Source organism: Pongo pygmaeus, chromosome 16 (assembly GCF_028885625.2).
Source record: "Pongo pygmaeus isolate AG05252 chromosome 16, NHGRI_mPonPyg2-v2.0_pri, whole genome shotgun sequence".
Lineage (NCBI taxonomy): Eukaryota > Metazoa > Chordata > Mammalia > Primates > Hominidae > Pongo > Pongo pygmaeus.
The window spans coordinates 54427571-54443149 of record NC_072389.2 but is presented as its reverse complement, the minus strand read 5'-3'; the positions used below and the strand labels follow the sequence as shown (position 1 = coordinate 54443149).

The 15579-nt window shown below is 37.6% G+C and overlaps 1 protein-coding gene across 4 annotated transcripts in view; it reads right to left on the bottom strand.

Moving 5' to 3' along the window:
• The window catches only part of GALK2 (galactokinase 2), a 182166-nt gene that overhangs the window by 121070 nt on the left and 45517 nt on the right, over positions 1-15579 (bottom strand). For all 4 annotated transcript variants that reach the window (XM_054451218.2, XM_054451215.2, XM_063652214.1 and 1 more), the window contains one exon: positions 12103-12191. In XM_054451218.2, the coding sequence (XP_054307193.1) occupies positions 12103-12191 (89 nt within the window). The remainder of the gene's footprint in view (positions 1-12102; positions 12192-15579) is intronic.

The following is a 15579-nucleotide window of genomic DNA, read 5'->3' as shown; positions in this document are numbered from 1 at the left end:
AAGCAAATGAAATGCAGAATTAGTAGAGGAAAAGAAAGAATTCGGATCAGAGCAAAAATAAGTAAAATTGAAATTTAAAACTACAAAAAAAATCAATGAAATTAAAAGTTGGTGTTTTGCAAACATAAACTATATCAAAAAACCTTTAGCCACACTAAGTGAAAAAGAGGCCGGGCACACTGGCTCACACCTGTAATCCCAGCACTTTGGGAGGGGAGGCCAAGGTGGGCAGATCACAAGGCCAGGCGTTCAAGACCAGCCTGGCCAACAGGGTGAAACCCCATCTCTACTAAAAATACAAAAATTATCCAGGCATGGTGGCGACACCTGTAATCCCAGCTACTCGGGAGGCTGAGGCAGGACAATCACTTGAACCCAAGAGGCGGAGGTTGCAGTGAGTTGAGATAGCGCCACTGCACCCCAGCCTGGGCAACAGAGCGAGACTCCATTTCAAACAAAAAAGAAAAAGTAAAAAATAATGAAGATTCAAATAAATAAAGTCAGAGAATTTTTTAAAGATATTATAACTGATAGCAGAGAGTCAAGGCATCATTAGAGACTATTATGAGCAACTATATACCAACAAATTAGAAAACCAAGAAAAAAGGGATCAATGTCTAGACCCATATGATATGGCTTGGATCTGTGTCCCCACCCAAATCTCATGTTGAAATGTAATACCTAATGCTGGAAGTGAAGCCTGGTGAGTGCTGATTGAATCATGGAGGTGGTTTCTAATGGCTTAACACAATCTCCTGAGTGTGGTTCTCATGATAGAGTTCTCACGAGATCTGATCGTTTAAAAGAGTATAGCACTTCCCCTCCCTCTCGTCCTCCTGCTCTAGCCATGTAAGGCGTGCCTCCTTCCCCTTTGTCTTCCACCATGCTTGTAAGTTTCCTGAGGCTTTCCCAGCCATGCTTCCTGTACAGCCTGCAAAATTGTGAGCCAATTAAACCTCTTTTTTTTTTTTATAAATTATCCAGTCTCAGATACTTCTTTATAGCAGTGCAAGAGCAGATTAATACAGAAAATTGGTATCAGAAGTGGGGCATTGCTATAAAGATAATTGAAAATGTGAAAGCACCGTTGGAACTAGGTAAGTGGCAGAGGTTGGAACAGTTTGGAGGGCTCAGAAAAAAGATAGGAAGATGAGGGAAAGTTTGGAACTTCCAAGAAACTTGTTGAATGGTTGTGTCCAAAATGCTGATAATAATATGAACAATGAAGTCCCAGCTAAAGAGGTCTCAGATGAAAATACAAAACTTTTTGAGAACTAGAGTAAAGGTCACTTTTGTTATGCTTTAGCAAAGAGTCTGGAGGCATTGTGCCACTGCTCTGGGGACCTGTGGAACTTTGAACTTGAGAGTGATGATATCTGGTGAAAAAAATTTCTAAGCAGCAAAGCATTCAGGATGTAATCTGGCTGCTTCTAACAACCTATGCTCTTATGCATAAGCAAAGAAATGACCTGAAACTGGAATTTATATTTAAAAGGGAAGCAGAGTGAACAAGTTTGAAAAATTTGAAGCCCAGCCATGTGGTAGAAATGAAAATGCCTTTTGTGTGTGTGTGTGTGTGTGTGTGTGTGTGTGATGGCCAACATTGGGAAACCCCATCTCTAGTAAAAATACAAAAATTAGCCAGGTATGGTGGCACATGCCTGTAATCCCAGCTACTCAGGACGCTGAGGCACAAGAATCACTTGAGTCCAGGAGGTGCAGGTTGCAGTGAGCCAAGATCGTGCCACTACACTCCAGCCTGGGCAACAGGGCGAGATTACATCTCAAAAGTTAAAAATAAAATAAAATAGGCCAGGCATGGTGGCTCACGCCTGTAAGCCTAACACTCTGGGGGGTGGGTGGATCGCCTGAGGTCAGGAGTTCGCGACCAGCCTGGCCTTCGTGGTGAAACCCCGTCTCTACTAAAAATACAAAAAATTAGCCAACCATGGTGGTGGGTGCCTGTAATCCCAGCTACTTGGGAGGCTAAGGCAGGAAAATTGCTTGAATCTGGGAGGCAGATGTTGCAGTGAGCTGAGATCGCACCATTGCACTCCATCTTGGGCAACAAGAGCAAAACTCCATCTCAAAAAAAAATAAAATAAAATAAAATAAATCCTCAGCCACTAAAAAAAGGTAGAAATTTTGCATATAAACAACCTAATGGTACATCTCTAGCAAAAACAATCCAAATCCAAAATTAGTAGAAGGAAAGAAATAATAAAGATCAGAGCAGAAGTAAATTTGAGACAAAAATTAATGAAACGAAAAGGTAAACATAATAGCAAATCTTTAGCTAGACTGAGAAAAAGAGAACACACAAATAAATAAAATTTAAAAAAACAGAAAAGGAGACATTACAAGTAACACCACAAAATACAAAGGATCATTAAAGCCTATTGTGAACAACTATTATGCCAACAAATTGCAAAACCTAAAGGACATGCATAAGTTCCTGGACACATAAAACCTGTGAAGATTGAACCAGGTAGAAATAGAAAATCTGAACGCACCAATAACAAGTAACAAGATTGAAGCAACAGTAAAAAGTCTCCCAACGAAGAAATGCTCAGGACCAGAGGGCTTCACCCATGAATTCTACCAAACCTTTAAAGAAGAACTAACACCAATTCTTTTCAGACTTGCAAAAAAATTGAAAGGCAGGGAATTCTTTGAAACTATTCTATGAGGCCAGCATTATTCTGATACCAAAACTGAACAAGGACACAACAGAAAAAGAAAACTACAGGACAATACCTCAGTTGAACATATAATCATAAATCCTCAATAAAATGTTGGCAAATGAACCCAAGAGCCCATAAAAAGATTATATACCATGATCAAGTGGGATTAATCCTAGAAATGCAAGGAAGGGGTTCAACATACACAAATCCAAAAATACGATATATCACATCAACAGAATGAAGGACAAAACCCATATAATCTTTACAATCAATTCAGAAAAAGCATTTGATAAAATTCAACATTCCTTCATGATAAAAACTCTTAACATACTAGGTACAGAAGGAACATATCTCAATACACAATAAAGGCCATATATGACAAACCCATAGCTAACGTCATACCAAATGAGGAAAAATGGAAAACTTTTTGTCTAAGCACTAGAACAAGACAAGCATACCCAATTTCACCACTCTTATTCAAAATAGTACTGGAAGTCTGAGCCAGAGCAATCAGGCAAGAGAAAAATGTAAAGAGCATACAAATTGGAAAGGAGGAAGTCAGATGGTCTCTACTTGTACACGACATGATCTTATATGTAGAAAAACCTAAAGATCACAAAAAGCTTTTAGAGCTGATAAATTCAGTAAAGTCGCAAGATACAAAATCAGTATTAAAAATAGCTAGTGTTTCATTGAATGTAAATGGCCCAAATGCTCCACTTAAAAGATAGAGAACCGCAAAAAGGATAAGGACTAACCAACCAACTATCTGCTGCCTTCAGGAGACTCACCTAATACCTAAGGACTCACATAAACTTAAAGTAAAGGGGTGGAAAAAGGCATTTCACGCAAATGGACACCAAAGCGAGCAGGGGTACCTATTCTTATATCAGACAAAACAAACTTCAAAGCCAGAGTGGTTAAAAGAGACAAAGAGGGATATTATATAATGGTAAAAAGGCTTTGTCCAGCAGGAAAATATCACAATCCTAAAGATATATGCACCTAACACTAGAGCTCCCAAATTTATAAAATAATTACTAATAGACCTAAGAAATGAGATAGACGCAACACAATAATAGTGGGGGACTTCAATACTCCACTGACAGCACTAGACAGGTCATCAGGACAGAAAGTCAACAAAGAAACAATGGATTTAAACCATGCCTTGGAACAAATGGACTTGACATATAATAGAACATTTCATCCAAAAACCACAGAAAACACATCCTTTTCAACAGGGCATGGAACTTTCTCCAAGATAGACCACGTGATAGGCCACAAAACAAGCCTTAATAAATTTAAGGAAATTGAAATTATATCAAGCACTCTCTCAGACTACAATGAAATAAAACTGGAAACCAACTATAAAAGGAACCTTCAAAACCATGCAAATACATGGAAATTAAATAACCTGCTCCTAAATGAGCATTGGGTCAAAAATGAGATCAAGATGGAAATTTAAAAATTCTTCAAACTGAATGACAATAATGATACAACCTATCAAAACCTCTGGGATACAGCTAAGGCAGTGCTAAGAGGAAAGTTCATAGCCCTAAACACCTACATCAAAAAGTCTGAAAGAGCACAAACAGACAATCTAAGGTCACACCTCAACGAACTAAAGAAACAAGAACAAACCAAACCCAAACACAGCAGAAGAAAGGAAATAACCAAGATCAGAGCAGAACTAAATGAAATTGAAACAAACAAACAAATAAAATACAAAAGGTAAATGAAACAAAAAGGTGGTTCTTTGAAAAGATAAAATTGGGCTGGTGCAGTGGCTCACGCCTGTAATCCCAGCACTTTGGGAGGCTGAGGCGGGTGGATCACCTGAGGTCAGGAGTTCAAGACCAGCCTGACCAACATGGCGAAACCTTGTCTCTACTAAAAGTACAAAAATTAGCTGGGCATGGTGGTGGGTGCCTGTAATCCTAGCTACTCAGGAGGCTGAGGCAGGAGAAGCTTGAACCCTGGTGGCGGACATTGCAGTGAGCTGAGATCGCACCACTGCACTCCAGCCTGGGTGACAAAAGCGAGACTCAAAAAAAAAAAAAAAAAAGAAAAGAAAATTGATAGACCATTCGCAAGATTAACCCAAGAAAAGAAGAGAGAAAATCCAAATAACCTCACTAAGAAACAAAGAGGAGATATTACAACTGATACCACTGAAATACAAAAGATCATTCAAGGCTACTATGAACACCTTTACGTGAGTAAACTAGAAAACCTAGAATAGATGGATAAATTCCTGGAAAAATACAACCCTCCTAGCTTAAATCAGGAAGAATTAGATACCCTGAACAGACCAATCACAAGCAGCGAGATTGAAATGGTAATTTAAAAATTACCAACAAAAAAAACTACAGGACCAGACAGATTCACAGCAGAACTCTATCAGACATTCAAAGAATTGGAAGCAATCCTTTTCACAGTATTCCACAAGATAGAGAAAGAAGGAACCTTTCCTAATTCATTTTATGAAGCCAGCATCACCCTAATATCAAAACCAGGAAAGGACATAACCAAGAAAGAAAACTACAGTTCAATATCCTTGATGAACATAGATGCTAAAATCCTTAACAAAATCCCAGTTAACCAAATCCAGCAACATATCAAAAAGTTAATCTACCATGATCAAGTAGGTTTCATACCAGGGATGCAGGGACGGTTTAACATACGCAAGTCTATAAATGTGATACACCACATAAACAGAATTGAAAACAAAAATCACATGATCATCTCAATAGATGCAGAAAAAGCATTCGACAAAATTCAGCAAGCTTTATGATTAAAACTCTCATCAAAATTGGCATAAAAGGGACATACCTTAAGTAATAAAAACCATCCATGACAGACCCACAGCCAACATAATATTGAATGAGGTAAAGTTGAAAGCATTCCCTCTGAGAACTGGGACAAGACTAAGATGCCCACTCTCACCACTCCTTTTCAACATGGTACTGGAAGTCCTAGCCAGAGCAATCAGACAAGAGAAAGAAATATAGGGCATCCAAATTGGTAAAGAGGAAGTCAAATTGTCACTGTTTGCTGATGATACGATCATTGACCTTGAAAACCCTATGGACTCCTTCAGAAAGCTCCTGGAACTGATAAAAGAATTCAGCAAAGTTTCCAGATACAAGATTAATGTACACAAATACAGCTCTTCTATATACGAACAGCAACCAGAGAATCAAATCAAGAACTCAACCCCTTTTACAATAGCTGCAAAAATAAATAAATAAATAAAAAATAAAATAAAATAAAATAAAATACTTAGGAATATACCTAACAAAGGAGTCAAAAGACCTCTACAAGGAAAACTACAAAACACTGCTGAAAGAAATCATAGACAACACAAACAAATGGAAACACATCCCATGCTCATGGATGGGTAGAATCAATATTGTGAAAATGACCATACTGCCAAAAGCAATCTACAAATTCAATGCAATCCCCATCAAAATACCACCATCATTCTTCACAGACTTAGAAAAAACAATTATAAAATTCATATGGAACCAAAAAAGAGCCTGCATAGCAAAAACAAGACTAAGCAAAAAGAAACAAATCTGGAGGCATCACATTACCTGATTTCAAACTATACCATTAGGCCATAGTCAACCAAAACAGCATGGTACTAGTATAAAAATAGGCATGTAGACCAACGGAACAAAATAGAGAACCCACAAATAAACCCAAATACTTATAGCCAACTGATCTTCAACAAAGCAAACAAAATCAAAAAGTGGGGAAAGGACACCCTTTTCAACAAATTGTGCTGGGATCATTGGCTAGCCACAGGTGGGAGAATGAAACTGGATCCCCATCTCTCACCTTATACAAAAATCAACTCAAAATGGATTAAGGACTTAAACCTAAGATATGAAACTAAAAAAATTCTAGCAGATAACACTGGAAAAACCCTTCTAGACATTGGCTTAGGCAAGGATTTCATGACCAAGAACCCAAAAGCAAATGCAATAAAAGCAAAGATAAATAGCTGGGACCTAATTAAACTAAAGAGCTTTTGCAGGACAAAAGGAACAGTCAGCAGAGTAAAAAGACAACCTACAGAGTTGGAGAAAATCTTCACAATCTATACATGTGACAAAGGACTAATGTCCAGAATCTACAATGAACTCAAACAAATCAGTAAGAAAAAAACAAACCATCCCATCAAAGAGTGGGCTAAGGACACGAATAGACAATTCTCAAAGGAAGATATAAAAATGGCCAACAAACATGAAAAAATGCTCAACATCACTAATGATCAGGGAAATGCAAATCAAAACCACAATGTGATACCACCTCACTCCTGCAAGAATGGCCATAATCAAAAAAGAGTAGATGTTGGTGTGGATGTGGTGAACAGGAAACACTTCTACACTGCTGTTGGGAATGTAAACTAGTACAGCTGCTATGGAAAACAGTGTGGAGATTCCTTAAAGAACTAAAAGTAGAACTACCATTTGATCCAGCAATCCCACTAATGGGTATCTACTCAGAGGAAAAGAAGTCATTATTGAAAAAGATACGTGCACACGCATGTTCATAGTGGCACAATCCACAATTGCCACTATATGTCATTGGTATTATGGAACCAACCCAATCGTGGAACCAAACCAAATGCCCATCAATCAACAAGTGGATAAAGAAACTGTGGTATATAGACAATGGAATACTATGCAGCCATAAAAAGGAATGAATTAACAGTATTTGCAGTGACCTGGATGAGACTGGAGACTATTATTCTAAGTTAAATAACTCAGAAATGGAAAACCAAACATCGTATGTTCTCACTGATACGTGGGGGCTAAGCTATGAGGATGCAAAGGCATAAGAATTAGATAACAGACACTGGGGACTTGCGAGGAAGAGTGGGAGGGGAGCGCGGGATAGAAGACTACAAATACAGTGCAGTGTATGCTGCTTGGGTGATGGGTACACCAAAATCTCACAAATCACCACTAAAAAACATTCATGTAACCAAATACCACCTGTACCCCAATAACTTATGGAAAAATAAAATTTTAAAATAACAAATAAAAGTACTTTGAAAAAATTTTAAAAATCACTGGTGTTTCTATACACCAATAACAGACTACCTGAAAAAGAAATCAATCAAGCAATCCCATTTGAAATAGCTATAAAAAATGAATATCTAGGAATAAATTTAACCAAGGTGATAAAAGACCTGTACAATGAAAACAATAAAACACTGATGAAAGAAATTGAAGAGGATACAAAAAGATGGAAAGACATCCCACATTCTTGGACTGGAAAAATTAATATTGTTAAAATGACCATACTACTACAGATTCAATGCAATTCCTCGTATAATACCAATGACATTCTTCACAGAAATTAAAAAAAAAAACTCTAAAATTTGTATGGAACCACAAAAGACCCCAAATAACCAAAGCAATCCTGAGCCAAAAAAAAAGAAGAAGAAGAAAAGAAAAGCTGGAGGCATCACACTATCTGACTTCAAATATACTACAAAGCTACAGTAATACTATGGTTTTGGCATAAAAACAGACATACAGACCAATAGAACAGAATAGAGAACCCAGAGTTAAATCCATGTATTTACAGCCAACTGATTTTCTTTTTTTTTTTTTGAGACAGAATCCTGCTGGAGTGCAGTAGTGGTTTGATCTCGGCTCACTGCAGCCTCCGCCTCCCAGATTCAAGAGATTCTCGTGCCTCAGCCCCCTGCGTAGCTGGGATTACAGGTGTGTGCCACCACACCCAGCTAATTTTTGTATTTTTAGCAGAGACGAGGTTTCATCAGGTTGGCCAGGCTGCTTTCAAACTCCTGACCTCAATTGATCCACCCTCTTTGGCTTCCTAAAGTGCTGGGATTACAAGTGTGAGCCACCATGCCTGGCCAAGGCCAAATGATTTTCAGTAAAGTTACTTTCATTCATAGGGAAAAGGACAATCTGTTTAATAAATGGTGATGGAAAAACTAGATATCCATATGCAAAAGAATAAAAATAGGCCCAAATATCTCACCATTTATAAAAATGAATTTAAAATGGATTAAAGACTTAAACATCAGAACTGAAACTATGAAACTACTAGAAGAAAACATAAAGGAAACACTTCAAGACATTGGTCTAGGCAAAGATTTTATGAATAAGACTATAAAAGCACAGGCAAAGAAACAAAAATAGACAAATGAAATTATATCAAACTAAAAAGCTTCTTCACAGCAAAGGAAACCTTCCAATAGAGTGAAGAGACAATCTGTTGAAAGGGATAAAATATTTGTAAACTATTCACTGAACAAGGAATTAATCTCAGAATATATAAAAAACTTAACAGTAGTAAAACAAATATTCCAATTAAAAAATTGGCAAATGGTCTGGGTGTGATGGCTCACACCTGTAATCCCAGCACTTTGGGAGGCCAAGGTGGGCAGATCATCTGAGGTCAGGAGTTCAAGACCATCCTGGCCAACATGGTGAAACCCCATCTCTACTAACAATACAAAAATTAGCTGGGCATGGTGGCACGTGCCTGTAGTCCCAGCTACTCGGGAGGTCGAGGCAGGAGAATTGCTCGAACCCAGGAGGTGGAGGTTGCAGTGAGCCCAGATCGTGCCACTGCACTCCAGCCTGGGCAACAGAGAGCGACTCTGTCTCAAAATAAATTAATTAATGAATTAAATAAAATAAAATAAAAATTGGCAAATGATCTAAATAGACATTTCTAAAAAGCAGACATACAAATGACTTACAATCATAGAAAAATGCTCAACATCACTAATAATCAGGAAAATGCAAATCAAAACCACCAGGAGATATTATCTCACTTCAGTTAGGATGACTATTATCAAAAAGACAAAAAATAATAAGTGTTAGAGAGAATGCAGAGAAATAAGAATTATTCTACACTGTTGGTGGGAAAGTAAATTAGTATAGCCATATGGAAAACAGTATGAAGGCTCCTCAAAAAACTAAAAATAGAATCACCATATGATCCAGCAATCCCATTACTAGGTATATATCCAAAGAAAAGGACATCAGTATGTCAAAGAGATATGTGTCTCTCTTGTTTAATTCAACACTATTCACAATAGTCAAGATATAGAATCAACATAAATGTCCATTCACAGATGAATGGATTTTTAAAATGTGGTGTATGTGTGCAATGGAATACTATTCAGCCACCTAAAAGAGTGAAATCCTGTTATTCACAGCAACATGGATGAGCTTAGAGGACATTATGTTAAGTGAAATAAGTCAGGCACAGAAAGATACATACCTCATGTTCTCACTCATATATGGAAGCTAAAAGAGTTGATCTCATAAAAATAGAGGATAAATTAATCGTTACTAGAGGCTGGGAAGGATAACACGTAGTGAGGGCAGGAAGGGCAGGTAGGGAGAGGTCAGTTAATAGACACAAGAGGCCAGGTGTGGAGGCTCACGCCTGTAATCTCAGCACTTTGGGAGGCCAAGGCAGGTGGATCACTTGAGGTCAGGAGTTCGAGACCAGTCGGGCCAACATGATGAGATCCCGTCTCTACTAAAAACACAAAAATTAATCAGGTGTGGTGGTGCACACCTATAGTCCCAGCTACTTGGGAGGCTGAGGCAGGAGAACCACTTGAACCCGGGAGGCAGAGGTTGCAGTGAGCCAAGATGGAGCCACTGTACTGCAGCCTGGGTGACAGAGCAAAACTCCATCTCAAAAAAAAAAAAAAGTCAAAACAATCATAAGTTGAGACATCATTAAGTCAGGGACCTTTACAAGCCTGTACTTGTAAGTTCAGTATCTTTTTGTGGAAAATGAGCAACTTACTAAATCTTATGAAAGGGAGTACATCCTCTATTCTACAACTTCTAGTTTCCATCCTTGAAAACAAATAAACCAAAAAAGTAATACTCATTGGAAATAATAAAATGATAAAATGAAACTAAGGTATCCTCTTTATGAAATTACCTGCTATAATAGTAAAAACAACATCAAAACCTGGAAATAGCTTTAGTTACAATGAGAGAAAGCTGTTAAATAAATTATATTAATTTAGTAAGCTATCATGAAGTCATTAAAATAATTATGAGCACTATACAGAACCACAGTGCTGTGGTTTGAATGTCTCCTCCAAAACTCATACTGAAATTTAATTGCCATTGTGACAATTAAGAGGTGGGACCTTTAAGAAGTGATTAGATCATGAGAGCTCTCCCCTCAGGAACAGATTAATGCCACTATCTCTAGAGTGGGTTAGTTACCTCGGGAGTGGGTTCCTGATCAAAGGATGAAGTTCAGCACACATCCTTTCTATGTCTTGCATGATCTCTTGCCCTCCTGCCCTTCCACCATAGAATAACTCAATAAGAAGACCAGGCATGGTGGCTCACGCCTGTAATCCCAGCACTTTGGGAGGCTGAGGCGGGCGGATCACCTGAGCTCGGGAGTTTGAGACCAGCCTGACCAACATGGAGAAACCCTGTCTCTACTAAAAATACAAAAAATTAGCTAGGCATGGTGGCACATGCCTGTAATCCCAGCTACTCGGGAGGCTGAGGCAGGAGAATCACTTGAACCCGGGAGGCAGAGGTTGCGGTGAGCCGAGATTGCACCATTGAACACCAGCCTGGGTAATAAGAGCAAAACTCCATCTCAGAAAAAAAAGAGAATAACACAATAAGAAGGCCATCACCAGATGCGAGTACCATGATCTTGAACCTCTCTGCCTCCAGAATCACGAGCCAAATAAACTTCTATTGTTGATAAATTACCCCATCTGTAGAATTCTGTTATACCAGCAGAAAATGGAAATAGACACATGGAAATATTTATGATATATTAAATGAAAAAAAGATAAAAATGGTATGTAGTCTAAGTACAACTATGTCAATTATTATATATAGGGACATTGATAAAATGATAGTAAACAAAATGTTGAAAGGTTGTGTTATTTACCACTAAAAGGTAGTAAAATTCAAAGTACTTCACAGGATAAACAAAAGGAAAGATAAATTCATCTAGAAGGCCTGCAAAATCTGGACCACACTTTTAGTAGCAAGGAATTGTAAGGTTTCCCTGTGCTCCTCTAACCCAGTGAGTAAATATAAAACCATCAAAACTACTTACCACAGTCTAAAATTTTAACCTGTGGCCTAGAAAAATATTTTCATTTTTTATGAAAACAATATTAACAACTTGGTTTCAACAAATTAATACATTTAAAAAACAAATGAACAATACTAATAACATGGATTGGGAAAGATAAAAGTAAAGTGTGTTCCTTATGCAAAGGCACATCATACTATTAGTAGATATACGTGAAATATTCTATTTTGGGAAAAATTAAGAAAGAAACATATTTTTAAAAATTTAGATCTTACCAAAGGATGAAGAAAAAAATTAAGAGAAGGAACTTTTGAAATACCTATTATGTTGACTCTTCCTGGTGCTCGAACATAAAACTTGGGAATAGATCCAAACTTGGAGTTAAACATCTCCTTTAGCTTCAGTAACCTGAAAATAAAAGTACAATATTTCAGAATATCATGTAACAGAAAATCCATAAGATCACATAGACACACACACACACACATACACACACACTCCATATGCCTGCCACCATTAATTATTCCTTAAAAGAATAAAAGCAAAATTTCCTAGTGACATACCTCCTTGAAAATCCCAAGATGAACAATACTGTAATCTCTAAATGGCACAAAAGTACAGCTAAGCACACTGAAGAATTTAAAAGTTAAGATTGATATACCCAACAGAAAAAGCTATTTCCTTCCCTTTTGAAGAATGTAGTTTCTGTATACTTTTTTGGTGACATTCAGGGAAGAATCTCTTTACATTAAAAGTGTACCATGTGGTAGTATATTTGGTTTCCTAAGGCTGTCATGACGAAGAACTATAAACTGGATGGCTTAACACAACAGCAATTTATAATCACAATTCTGCAGCCAGAAGTCTAAAAAGAGGTCAGGAGTACCTCTGAAAGCTGTAGAGGAGAATCATTTCTTCCCTGCCTCTTTCTACCTTCTGGTAGCGGCTGTCAATCCTTGGTGTTCCTTGGCTTACAGCTTTATCACTCTAATCTCTGCCGTGTCATCACATGGCATTCTGTCTGTTTTTCCTTCTTGTAAGGACACCAGTCATATTGGATTAAAGTCCATCCACTCTAATTGAGTATGACCTCATCTTAATTCATTACATTTGCGAAGATGCTAGTCCAAATAAGGTCACATTCTGCAGTTTCAAGTAGACACGAATTTGGGGGGTTATACTGTCTAACTCAGAACACGTAGTCAAACGAAAACTAGACTGGTATCACGAAACCACAGTTCTAATTCTAATGAGACCTCTAATTCAATGTCAACGGTTTGGCAAATCATTTTCTCTTGGCCTCTCTTCTCTAAAATTTGAGAATTTGAACCAGATATTCCTCATAGGTCCCTTCCAGATCCAAAATTCTGGTAATATATTTAATAACTTGATACTCTCAAATTATCTCAAGTCAATTCTGTGAATAGCCCTCATTATTTGTAGTCCCATATCATATTGTATCTGGGTAATAACACCAGGATGATAAACATTTTTTAAAGCCTAATATATTCAGGAAATTAATTAATTAAGAAACAGAGACCCACACCCAAAAAAACTCAAGAAAATGTAATATAATAATAGAAAAATATGTTGAATATTGTTGGAAGTTATTCAAGCTCGTCTCTTGGGAATTGAATAGTCATCAGAAACTGTTTATATCAGTTTCTTTGGCTCTCTTCCTGCCTCATTCTCTTGTTGCTCCAAAGACACCATTATAAACTTCTCTCTGCTCAGTACTGTTTGCATTCCACCTGCCTCTGTGAACCTCTTAGTTTCTGCTCCTCCATACCTTCAGTTTTCATGACACTGTGGCCTTGACTCTACAAGACTTAACAGCTCCAGCATCCTATACTAACTGATTACGTTTCTATGTCCTTTCGTTCAAATTCTCAAAAGATATAATCAGCTTGGCAGAGTTTAGGTCCTGTATCCATAAAGGTCTAAACATCTGTGGCCAAAGGGTGAGGTCATTTAGTACAAATAAGGTCACTTGTTTTAGTTACAAATATGATCACTTGTGTTTACTCCTTTAGCAGAGGCTGTGGATGAGAACAAAAGATTGCAGAAGGGAGACAATAACTGATATCGCTAGCATATCACTCAAAATACATCTACTGGACTACCTGGTAGATGCGGCTGCCTAAATCTTTCTCTATATATCCTCAAAAAACAAAACAAGAACAAATAAAAGTATACAAAAACTTTGTCTTCAGTATAACTAGAAGACAAAATGCCAAACTTTAAGTTATCTATAATAGGGGGAAAAAAGAAGAAGGGAGAAAAGAAGACCATAGTGAACTACAAAACATTAGTGAACTACAAAACATAGTGAAACAAAAATTAAGCAAAAAAGCCAGGCGCCCTGGGTGTGCCTGTAGTTCCAGCTACTCTGGAGGCTAAGGCAGAAGGATCGCTTGAGCCTAGAAGTTCTGGGCTGCAGTGCGCTACACTGTCCAGGTGTCTGCACTAAGTTGGGCTTCAATATGGTGACCTGTGGACGCCAAGGGATTACCACGTTGCCTAAGGAGGAGTAAACCAACCTAGGAGGGAAATGGAGCAGGTCAAAACTGCCACACTGATCAACGGCAAGATCCTGCCTGCGAGTAGCCACTGCACTCTAGCCTGGGCAACATGAGACCTTGTCTTTGAAAAAAAAGTAAAGAATGATAGAGGAAGGAGGGAGGGAGGGAGGGAGGGGGAGGGGAGGGGAAGAGGGGGAGGAAGAGAAAATTGAGTAAAATAAAGAAAAAAGAAGGGAGCCACCAAAACTACGATTAATCTAAAACTACTACCAGAAAGAAGAAGTCCACCTATTAAAAAACGGGAAGTGTATGAAAGAAAAAGAGGAGAGTAGAATAAGCTCATTGATTACTAAATAGGCAAGAGGTAAAAGTTAAAAGATACCAAAAAAACTGACAAAGCAATAATTTTTTTTAAGTTATAGTACAGGCATATACAAGGATATTATTAAACAAACAAACAAAAACAAAGAACAGGGCCTGTGCAGTCAGGTAGACTTGGGCTTAAAACTCTTCTCTACACATGATGAAATTCATTAATTTCATTCACCTTTAAATGGGATAGAAACATATATCCCATAGATTTGTTGGGAAGATTAATAAGGTCATTTGGAACAGTGTCCAGCCCAGCATTGGCATGAAGTATGTGTTTAATAAATGGTAGTTATGATTATATCTTAGTTCCTAGGTTCAATATCATTTCCAGTCTGTAGCAGGTGAATAAGAATACATCACAAGCTGGGATTACAGGCCCAGGTAGAGGTTGCAGTGAGCAGAGGCCGTGCCATTGCACTCCATCCAGCCTGGGCAACAAGAGTGAAACTCCATCTCAAAAAAAAAAAAAAAAAAAAAAAGAATACATCACAAGCAATGAGAGATGGTAGGTAATTAAGTGTTTAGCTTGTGTCAGGACAGGAAGTAATGTTAGGGCACTGGGTAATTTTAATGATGCTGTTGATAAATCTTGCTGCTCTCTGCCCAGCTTCTTCTATTTTATAGAGAAGTTTGTTGAAACAACTGAGGTTATTTGTCTGGATTTGAGAAAAAATGACATAAAATATTAGTGCTTTTCAACAACCACCACTGGAAAAAAAAAAAAAACTGACAAAGCAGATAGTAGAAGTTAAATAAGAAAATATTCCCGTATTTTCTAAGGGTGTTTAAAAAATATAAGTACAAAGGTAACCAATAAAACAAAAATAAAAATCCTCTTAAATACCACAGAAATTTCAAAACTAAAGGAGAAAAGAAAAATATCTGTTAGATAAAGAAAAACA